Source organism: Macrobrachium nipponense, chromosome 13 (assembly GCF_015104395.2).
Source record: "Macrobrachium nipponense isolate FS-2020 chromosome 13, ASM1510439v2, whole genome shotgun sequence".
Lineage (NCBI taxonomy): Eukaryota > Metazoa > Arthropoda > Malacostraca > Decapoda > Palaemonidae > Macrobrachium > Macrobrachium nipponense.
Window position 1 is genome coordinate 37,677,012 of NC_087206.1, and position 10,618 is coordinate 37,687,629.

General features: G+C 48.4%; 1 protein-coding gene across 1 annotated transcript in view; it reads right to left on the bottom strand.

Moving 5' to 3' along the window:
• The window catches only part of LOC135225747 (viral IAP-associated factor homolog), a 154,678-nt gene extending 144,319 nt beyond the window's left edge, over positions 1 to 10,359 (bottom strand). The window contains exon 1 of the mRNA XM_064265146.1: positions 10,197 to 10,359. Within this exon, the coding sequence (XP_064121216.1) occupies positions 10,197 to 10,202 (6 nt within the window). The 5' untranslated portion in view covers positions 10,203 to 10,359. The remainder of the gene's footprint in view (positions 1 to 10,196) is intronic.
• Positions 10,360 to 10,618: the final 259 nt, after the last annotated feature.

The window sequence follows — 10,618 nt, forward strand, 5'->3', positions numbered from 1 at the left end:
AGCAACGAATCCGCAGATACGTACGCTCCTAGAGTGAAGCACTTGTCATACGTCACTTGAATGTCTCTCAAGTAATGAGTTGCAAAGACGAATTGCATCTCCAAAAGGTCGACTCCACTAGAGTGTATGGACAAGTTCTTGTGGAATGCCAAAGAGGTAGCGACTGCTCTTACCTCGTGAGCTTTAACTCTAAGGAGGTCCAGTTGTTCTTCTTTACACTGTAAATGGGCTTCCTTGATTACGTCTCTGATGAAGAACGCCTGAGCATTTTTTAGAGATCTGCCTTCTGGGATCTCTCACTGAGCACATAAACTTTCCTTACTCCCCGGTAGTTCGTTCTTCCTTTCTATGTAGAACTTAAGGCTTTTCACTGGGCACAGAGCCCTTTCTAGCTCTGTTCCTACAGCGAAGAAAGTCCTTTTACTTCGAATGTTCGAGGCCAAGGTTTCGAATTGGGTCATTCTTCGCCAAAAACATTGGTTTGAAGGAACAGAACGCCGAGTCGTTCCTAAAGCCAACATTATGTTCTAAGGCTTGTAGCTCACTTACTCTTTTCGCTGAAGCCAGCGCGACCAAGAATAAAGACTTCCTTGTCAGGTCTCTGAACGTAGCCTTACAGGGAGGTTCGAATTTTGATGTCATTAAGTACTGAGGACCACATCTAAGTTCCAATTAGGTGCTCTAATCCCTCTGTTCTTTGACGTCTCGAAGGATCTTATCAGTCATGCAAATCTTTGTCTTCCCCAATGTTAAGGCCTCTATGCCTGAAGACTGAAGATAGCTACTACTTTATAGCCCTTAATTGTAGAGACTACTAAATTACATTTCTCCTTCAAATACAGGAGGAAATCGGCTATATCTGTCACAGAGGTACTGGACGAGGATATCTTCTGAGCTCTACACCATCTGCGAAACACATCCCACTTCGACTGGTATACTCGAATAGTAGATGGTCTTCTCGCTCTTGCGATCGCTTTTCGCAGCTTCTCGAGAAAAGCCTCTCGTTCTGACAAGTCCTTCGATAGTCTGAAGGCAGTCAGAGCGAGAGCGGGTAGGTTTTTGTGATACCTGTCGAAGTGGGGTTGTCTGAGAGATCGCTCCTGTTTTGGGAGAGATCTCGGAAAGTCTACCATCCATCCCAGTACCTCTGTGTACCAGTTTTGTGAAGGCCAGAACGGGGCTATGAGGGTCAGTTTGGCTCCCTCTGCTGCTGCAAACTTCCTTACCACTTCCGATAAATATTTGAACGGAGGAAAAGCATACCCGTCTATTCCTGCCAATCGAGGAGAAGGGAGTCCACTGCCATCGCCCTTGGGTCGCGATCGGGGAGCAGTAACTTTCCAGCCTGTTGTTCCAATGGGTGGCAAAAAGATCTATATTTGATCTCCCCCAGAGGTTCCAAAGTCTGTTGCATACGTTCCTGATGCAACGTCCATTCTGTAGGAAGTACTTGGTCTCTCCTGCTCAGAAGGTCGGCTCGTACATTTTTGTCTCCTTGGATGAATCTTTGTCCGGAGAGTGATTCTTCTCTCTTCTGCCCAAAGCAGTAGTTCCCTTGCTTTCCTGTAAAGGGAGAACGAGTGCGTCCCTCCTTGCTTCTTGATATAAGCTAGAGCTGTTGTGTGTCCGAATTGATCTGCAGTACCGAACCTGTGATCTGAGCCTCGAAGTGTATGAGGGACAGGTGAATCGCTGCTAACTCTTTCATATTGATGTGCCAGGACACCTGTTCTCCCCTCCAGGTGCCTGACACTTCTCTCGTCCCTAGAGTGGCTCCCCACCCCGCATCTGAGGCGTCGGAGTACAACACTAGCCGAGGGTTCGGAACGTGAAGGGATACTCCTTCGCTGATCCTGCACGGATTCATCCACCAGAGCAGGTCCTCCTTTCTCTCCTTGTGATCTGGAAGGAATCGGACAGATTTTGAGATTTCTGATCCCAACGTTCTCTTAGATAGAACTGTAACGGCCTTAGGTGAAGCCTTCCTAGAGAAATGAACTGTTCCAACGAGGAAAGGGTCCCCAGAAGACTCATCCATTCCCTCGCGGAACATTGTTCTTTTTCTCTAGGAAGGTTGCTACTTTTTCCAAGCAGCGGTTCTGTCTTTCCTGTGATGGAAAACCTGAAAAACCCCGAGAATCCATCCGAATCCCCAGATAAACAATGTTCTGCTGGGGAATCATCTGGGATTTCTCGAGGTTTACCAACAGTCCCAAGGACTGTGTTAACTCCAGTGTCAGTTTTAAGTCCTCCAGACATCTGACTCGCGACTGTGCTCGTATCAGCCAGTCGTCTAAATACAAGGATATCCGAATCCCTTTGAGGTGAAGCCAGTGGGCCACATTTTTTCATTAGACCCGTGACACTTGGGGGGCTGTTGATAGTCCGAAGCAAAGGGCCCGAAATTGAAAAAACTCTTCCTTGAGCCATAAATCTTAGGTATTTCCTGGACGATGGGTGTATTGGTACGTGGAAATAAGCATCCTGCAGGTCCAGGGATACCATCCAGTCCCCTGGACGCAGGGCTGCTAACACCGAGGCTGTCGTCTCCATAGTAAACTTCCTTTTTGCTACGAATTCGTTCAGGGCGCTCACGTCCAGAACTGGCCTCCAACCTCCTGAGCTCTTCGGAACTAAGCAACAGGCGATTGTAAAACCCCTGGAAGAGAGATCTCTTACTTCCTCTATGGCTTCCTTGAAAAGCATCTGCTCTACGAGATGTAGAAGGGCTTGTTTCTTGACGGATCCTTGTAATTGCTGTTAACTCCCTTGGAGTTGTCGTTAAGGGAGGTTTTTGGTTTTCCCTGAAGGGGATTAAATATCCTTTCTTTAGGATGGATAGGGTCCAGGCATCGGCACCTTTCTGTGCCCAAGTTTCGTAAAAATCTAGAAGCCTGGCACCCACTTTTATCTGGAGGACCCCCGTCTCACTGGGTTTTGACGAACGGCCTTCGAGAAGACCTTCCTCTCTTCTCCGGTCGTCTACTTCTAAGAGAAGTTCTTGATGCAGACCTACCTCGAAAGGGCTGCTGGAAGGGAACTTTCTCCTTTTTCGCCAGAGGCACAGCAGGCTTTAGCCTCTTCGCTGACTGAGCAGCAGGTCCTGTGTGGCTTTTTCTGAAAGCGTCTTCGAAATGTCCCTCACTATGTTTCTGAGGAAACAGGTGACTAGAGAGGGGCGCGTATAAAAGGGAGGATCTCTGCAGAGGAGAAAACAGATTTTGTTAAGAAGGAGCTAAACCTGCCCTCTTCTTCAAAATACAGGATCCAAACAGGATGCCACTTCATTTGAGCCATCCATACCGCCTTGTCTAGGCAGGTTAAAACACTGCCCAACTCTTCCATGGAAACGAAGTCTGGTTCTTGCGACTTCTTGGCTAAGGCTCCCAAGGCCCAGTCCATGAAGTTAAAGACTTCGAGAGTCTTGAAGAGGGCCCTTGATGAGATGATCCCACCTCACACATTCCCCAAGAGGCTTTTGCCGAGTGTAGAGAGCGTCTTCTAGACGCATCTACAAGAGCGGAAAAATCCGCATCAGAGGACGAAGGTAGACCCAGGCCCATTGGCTCCTTGGTATCATACCACATCCCTGGTTTCCCTGTCAACTTAGAGGGTGGACAGAAAATACTGTCTTACCCTTCTTTCTTAGCCCTGAGCAGTTCTCTAGACTCTTCAGAGACTTCTCATAGAAGAGTAGGGTCATCTTAAACGAATGAGGAAGCCTTCGACATTTTTTTCGTACTGGATAATAACGATCCTGGCGAAGGGGGATCCGACTGGCGTAGTGAGTCTCCAAACACCTGCAGCAATAGAGAAGCAAGTCTCTTATAGTCTGAAACTCCTGCATCTTTGGTTTATCTCTCATCCGATACTTCTTCCAAAAGTGATATGGGAGAAGAGGGCTTTTCCTCAACAGGAGACCGATCCTTTGAAGGAAGTCTTTTCCTTTCTTCCTTACTCCTATCATCCTTCCTGTGTGAGTCCTGGAGTTTCTCTATACTCGGATTCTGATGTGCTCCTTGCGTCTGCTAGGAGAGGCGCTTGCGTCCTGAATCAGGCGCCTGTGAGGCAAGAACGCCTGCTAGGCGAAAGTAGAACATCCTGTTCCTGGCGCCAAGAAGGAGACGCGTTTGCGTCCTGTGAGAGCGCCTAGGCCAAGAAGGCGAGGCGCTTGCGTCCCTGGTGAGGCTGCCTGGTCCAAGAAGGAGAGGCATTTGCGTCCTGATGAGGACGCCTAGAAGGCGAAATGCGCCTGCGAGGAGAAAGGAGAACCTTTTGTTCCCGTCGTCCATGAGGGGAGACGTTTGCGTCCCGTTGACTGCGTCTAGCAGGCGAATAACTCCTTTTCCTTTGCGTCTTTCGGAGAGGAGCTAGAATCTCTCCTACTCTCCTAGGAGGAGAAGAAAAAACTTGTCCAATCTTTCGAGGCCTATTAGGCGAAACTCTTGCGTCCTTCGGAAAATGTCTCGAGGACGAACGAGTGCTCCTTCTTCTAGAGGAGCTCTAAATCGAGAGGGACTCTCTTCTCTCCCGGAGCTCTTAGTCGAACGAATTCTCTCACGAGAAATTCGCGAATCAGGCTCCTGATGCTTGCCATGGGAGGCAAACTCTTCTCTAGTCAAACTCCTGGGAGAACTCTTGCTCATAGGGCGTTTCCGATTCCTGTCATGTACGACTGAAGAAGGTCTCGCTGGGGACGAAAACCTTTCAGGCGAGGAGCGTCGCTAACGCCAGGACGCTTACTCTCTGACTCTCTCCTAACGGAACTCTTGATGGGAAGAGAAATGTCTTTCTTCCTAGAAGAGCCTTCAGCAAGAACTCCTACTAAGGCAGACAACTGCTGTTGGAGTCCTACCCAAGACTTCCTTTTGTCTTGTGTGATAGTCTTCCGGGGAAGAAGTCAGGAGTTCTCATGGCTCTCTCTTACGAGCAGGCGAATAATCCGGAAAAGGCTCCGGACTGGAACGTAAACGCTTCGCTATTTGGCGTCTTCCAGGATCTCTTAAGAGGACGCGATTTAGCGGAAGAACTCCATCCCCTTCTGGGAGACGAAGAGTCTGATTCCGAAAAGCACTTCCTCAGACGCTTTTGCAGTAGCTATCCTTGGCAGCCTGGGAAGCGGCTACAGGATCTGCCGCGGGAGGGACGCCTGACCGTTGGGAATACTCTACATCCCCCTTGCGGCTTTCGACATTCCTCCTCCCTTGGTCATGGGAGTCTGAAAGAGGTCTAGGCCTAGGAGCAATGCGGAGTCGGTCAGACTCCCCTCCACTTCACTGGGGACACTGCACAAATCACTGCACACATCACTGCGCTTACCTGTCTCCTTCATCGCTTGCAGTTGCGTTTTCAAGCTGATTATAGAGGCTCTCATTGCAGCCATTTCCGTAGACGCATCTACAGGTTCGCTACTGGGGGAAGGGGCTGAAACCAAACTATGAGCAGGAGAAATACTATGAAAGTTAGGAGCTACTTCCTGTTCATTAGAGCAGGATCTACTTGAGCTTCTGATGGAAGCCCTCCTAACCCTATCTTTCTCAAGTTTCCTTACATAAGAAGCCAAGGTCTTCCATTCCACTTCCGTTAAGTTTCTCACATTCCAGACAGGTGTTAGTCTCAGAACAATCATTCCCCTACATTTTTTACAAACTGTGTGAGGATCCACCGAAGCTTTCGGTAGCCTCACCTTACATACCTCTTTCGCGCACACACCCTAAATACAGGTGCCACGTCAGACATTTTAAAGAGGGGAATCCAATTCCAAATCCAAAAAAAACAGTCCACTATAAGCGTATGCCAAAACCAAAGATCAAAGTACATCACCAAAAGACAAATCGATAATCCTCGGCAACGAGAAAAGAATTCAATGCAGGAGGTACCAACAACGATGTTGTTGCTACCAGGCGACAGCAAAAATTCTGGTTAGAAAACGGGAATGGTTTCCTATTCCGCCACCCAGCGGCGGGAGTGGGCTGGTCACCTGACCTACCTGTCGCGTGTGCCGCGAGTTTTGAATTTCTGTCGGGACGTCAGAGACTATAGCTAAGTATATATCTGCCGGGGAAGTTGCATGTACAAAACCTGGCGTTGCCAGGTCTAAAACCTGTTCCACTGCTCTTTTCTCGAGCATCTGCTCGAGCAGGTCGAAAAGAATCTTTCGCTTTGTTAGCGGATACGATGGGGACAAGTCCCTGGGAGTGGAAGTCAACGGGGGCGGCTTTATGAAAGGGATCTTGTAACCCTTCTCTATGACGTCGAGAGACCAGGTGTCTGCCTCTCTTACTCTCCAGGCTTCTGCAAACAACTGCAGCCTGGCTCCTACCGTGACTGAAGGCACGATCTCTCACTCCTTACCCCCTAGACTTGGAAGGGGCTCTACCCTCTAGGAAGGCTTCTTCCTCGAGGAGACGATCTAGCGGAAGTCCCTCCACGAAAGGGAAAGGCTTCTGCTTTCTAAACTGTTGCGTTTCCTGACGACGTTGAAGGGCCCAGCCGGACGTCTCGAAGACTGAGCCAACAGGTCTTGTGTGGCTTCTCCTGCAGACTCACTGCCAGATCCTTCACCATAGCTTGGGGGAGAAGAGATGACTCGAGAAGGGAGCATACAAAAGTTCTGCTCTGAGCGGGAGAGACAGACTTAGCCGCGAAGTTGCAATAAAGCGACCTTTTTCTTAAGAACCCCTGCTGAAAAATGAGAGGCTAACTCCTCTGAGCCATCCCTGACGGCCTTGTCCATGCATGACAATACACTGGACAGCTCCCCCAAGCTGATCGAGTCTGGCTTACGAGATTGGTTGTCTAAGGCTCCAAGACACCAGTCTAAAAGTTGAAAACTTCTAAGGACCTAAATAGTCCCTTCAAAAGATGGTCCAGTTCGGAAGTCGTCCAAGAAACTTTAGCCGAAGCTAAAAGGGCTCCTTGAGGCATCCAACCACGCTGGCGAAATCACCTTGAGCCGACGTAGGAACCTTCAACTCCTAATTCCTCGCCTGTCTCATACCACACTCCCTGCCTTACCGCTAAGTCTAGACGGAGGCAGGGCGAAAGTAGTTCTTCCTTTTGCTTTCCTAGACTCCATCCAGGCGTTTACCTTCCGGAAAGCTCTTTTCGTAGATAACGACGTCTTCATCTTCACGAAACCTGGAGACTTACTTGTCTTCGACGACGAAAACTGAGAAGGAGGAGAAGGAGGAGCAGCTGGCTGAAAAGTATCGCCAAACGAATCACGAAGTAGTCGTGCCAAAACTTGATAATCTGACGAGGCAGACGTAGCAGGTTGATCATCATCAACATCCTCCGAAGAACCGCTAAGTTCTCCTTCTTCCCTACCCGAGTGCAAGTCCGAAGGAAGAGGCAGAAGTCCTTTAGCTCCAAGTCTCCTATCTGAACGATGAAAAGAAGACGAGGGTAACGGATCCTAACAGTAACAGGATCAGGAGTCACTTTTAGAGGCGAACGTGCCAGTCTCGGGAACCACATCCGAGTGACAGCGAACTTCCCACATTCGCGTCCACAGAGGTCTTACTAGAACGTCTACGAGCGTCCATCTGAGCGTCCAATGTAGCGTTCTCTCGAGCGTCCAAATCAGCGTCCCAACCGAGGCTCCAGCGAAGCGTCCAAGGAGCGTCCATCAAAGAGACTCTTCTACCGTCTCGCGAAGCGTCCTTACGAAGTCAGCGAAGAAACTTGATCCACTGCCCGACTAACATAACGTTGAGCGTCAACCCACTGTCCATGTCGAAGGAGGTTGCAGAACCGCAAGAAAGAAGTCCGTTCGAAACAGTTACCAAATCGTCGTCAGCAGAAGCGTCGAAGTCGGAACGCGAGCGTCCTCTCTACGTGAAGAGAGAGGAGCATGCAGAGAACTCTCTCTAACTTGGCGTCTAACGTCACCTCTAGATGAACCCTGGGGAGCAAAACGACGTCTAGAGAAAAAAACGAAAATCAGAAGGCGGGGACGAAAAAGGAGCCATTGGAGAAGACTGCTTAGATCTCTTGATAGGCAGTCTATCGTCTTTCCTTCGACGCGGGACCGTCTCCTTCTGTTTCAGTAAAGCGTCCAGTTGCCGCTGCATCGCATGATGATCTCCGTCTGAAGATGTCTCCTTACGTGGAGACGAGCTGCGCTTGCGAGAAGGAGAGGGGCGAGGGGACGCCTTCTTCCTTCTCACCAGGAACAGCCTTGGCTCTAGAGCGACTGGGGCGCTCGAGGGCGTCATCGTCGGATGACGTCCTATACTTCTTCTGGGGCGGAAAAGCTACGCTTTCCGGAGAAGAATGCCACTCAGACATAGCATGACGTGAAGCGTCCAGCTCTTGAAGAAGTCCTCTTCAGAGGTCGCGAATCCGATCGAGATTCCCACCCCTTGCGCGGGGGGGGAGGACGCGTTGGAAGACGAGAAACAATCCTTAAGGATACGTGCTCGAGCACGCTCCTTAGCAGCCTGGGAAGCGTCCACAGGAACTGCTGAAGGGACGCCAGATCGGTGGGGGTTCCCGTAACCCTCCTTCGGCCTTCGACATGCCCTCTCCCTGATCCTGGGAGTCCGGCAGAGGTCCCAGCCTAGAGGCGCTATAGGGCCGATCTGACGCCCCCTCCAACTTACAAGTATCGGGCACTATCACTGCACTTATTTTGCCTGTTTTCAAGGGCAAGCACTTTAGATTCAAGCGTCTTCAATGAATCTAGAATAAGCGAAAGGGCATTACCCTCCGCAGACACCACTTGAGGGCCCGAAGGCAACACTACAGGGTTAGGAGACACAAAATCTAAAGGAGGGTTAGAAGGGGATACATTAATACCCTGTCTGCTACCCGACTTACTCCTGGAGGAAGACCTCCTAATCCAATCACGTTCTAACTTCTTAATGTAGGATTCATACGTCTTCCATTGCAAATCATCTAAGCTTTCACACTCATTACAGCGCAAATCAAATCTACACTCTTGCCCCCTACACCCTTTACACAATGTGTGAGGATCAACCAAGGCTTTTGGAAGCCTAACCTTGCATTCCACTTTCGAGCACACCCTGGCGCTAGCAGAACTACATCCAGACATTTTTAAGGGAAAAATCTAAGCCAAAATCAAAAAACAGTCCCAAATCACGTATGCCAAGCTATCGATCCAATCAAAAAACCAAAAAAGTCAAGAGGATACTCAAGCAATATGAAAAGTTTTCCAAAATCCTGAGGCGGAGGTGTGTAAACAGGTGTTTACGACACCGGCGACAGAAGAAATCTGATAGAAAATGGGAATAGTTCCTGATACCCGCCTCCCAGTGGCGGGAATGGGTACTAACCACCCTAACTCCCACTACGTGTGTCGTAAGTTTTAGAAATTCTGTCGGACTTCAGAGAATACAGCTATATATATAGCTATCTGACAGGTAAGTTTCATGAACAAACTGTAAATTCCAAAGAAATACCAGACGCAGAGTTATTACCTAGGGTAAAAAACCGCATGGTACAGGGGTGGACCATGTACGATCAATGTGTACAACCCCAAGAAAAGTACATTAGCTATAACGCGTCCTGACACCAGAGTAGAGGTCTTTAGCTCCGTTTCTCACCAACAACAAATCGCGACTGATGCCCATCTCCGATGTCAGGACACGTTATAATGTACTTTTTTTGGGGTTGTTCACGCTGATCGTACATGGTCCACCCCTGTACCATGCGGTTTTTTAATCTTGATCTAACCTTCAATGATTTAAACGTTGGTGAGTAATTAGGATACTTGGCTCCCTCTAGGATAGGTAACCATCCCAATAGAAGATACGAAACCCCATTCACAAGAGCAAGCCTACTGGAGGCCACTACTACTACTACTACTACTACCCGACATGAAATTCAAGCTAAAACTCAATAGCCTAAGGTATTAGGCCTAACAGGTAAGGCATCAGTAAACCATCTTCTGCACTAGGCTATTTCATTAGCTACTAGCCTAGCCTAGTAGGTAGGCTAGGTACTTCTTGACACTAAAATGATCATCTATGACCTCGTTATTAGCCTTTGGTAGCCTCTTCGAATTTAACTTTCCCTATTCCTGCGTCGCGAACACTGGCTTCCTGAAGCACATTAGCCTAACTAGGCCACTAGGTTGATCATGCAACTTGACGGTCTAGGATACCTAGTCTAATACCTACCTAATCCTCATGTCTTTACCTCTTACCTTAAATGCCAAATAATAAGCTTACCTGCATTTTGTTTAAATTAACGAAATTAATTCAATTCCTCTTTAAAACCCGCGTGGCACTTGCTTGCTACCTACGACGTTGGAAGCCAAATTTAGACTGGCACTGACTCAGACTCAGTCTCAGTCTGTAGAAGTAGGCCACTCCCACTTGGTTCCTGGTTCCTCAGCGGTCACTCCACGAACACAGTTGCAGGCACACTACACTACACTGTTTATGACTGAGGTGCAAAGCTTTATTCCCTTAATTGTTAACTTTACTCATTACATATTTAGTTTAACTTTGTTACTTCAAAATATTTATTTTAATTCATCTCTATTAACCCTTTTTTGCAACCAAATTGATCCCAAAAATTACAGATATTTCTAAATTAGATACAAATCGAATCTTTATCTACTTTACTTTTTGTACCTCCCTTTCATTTC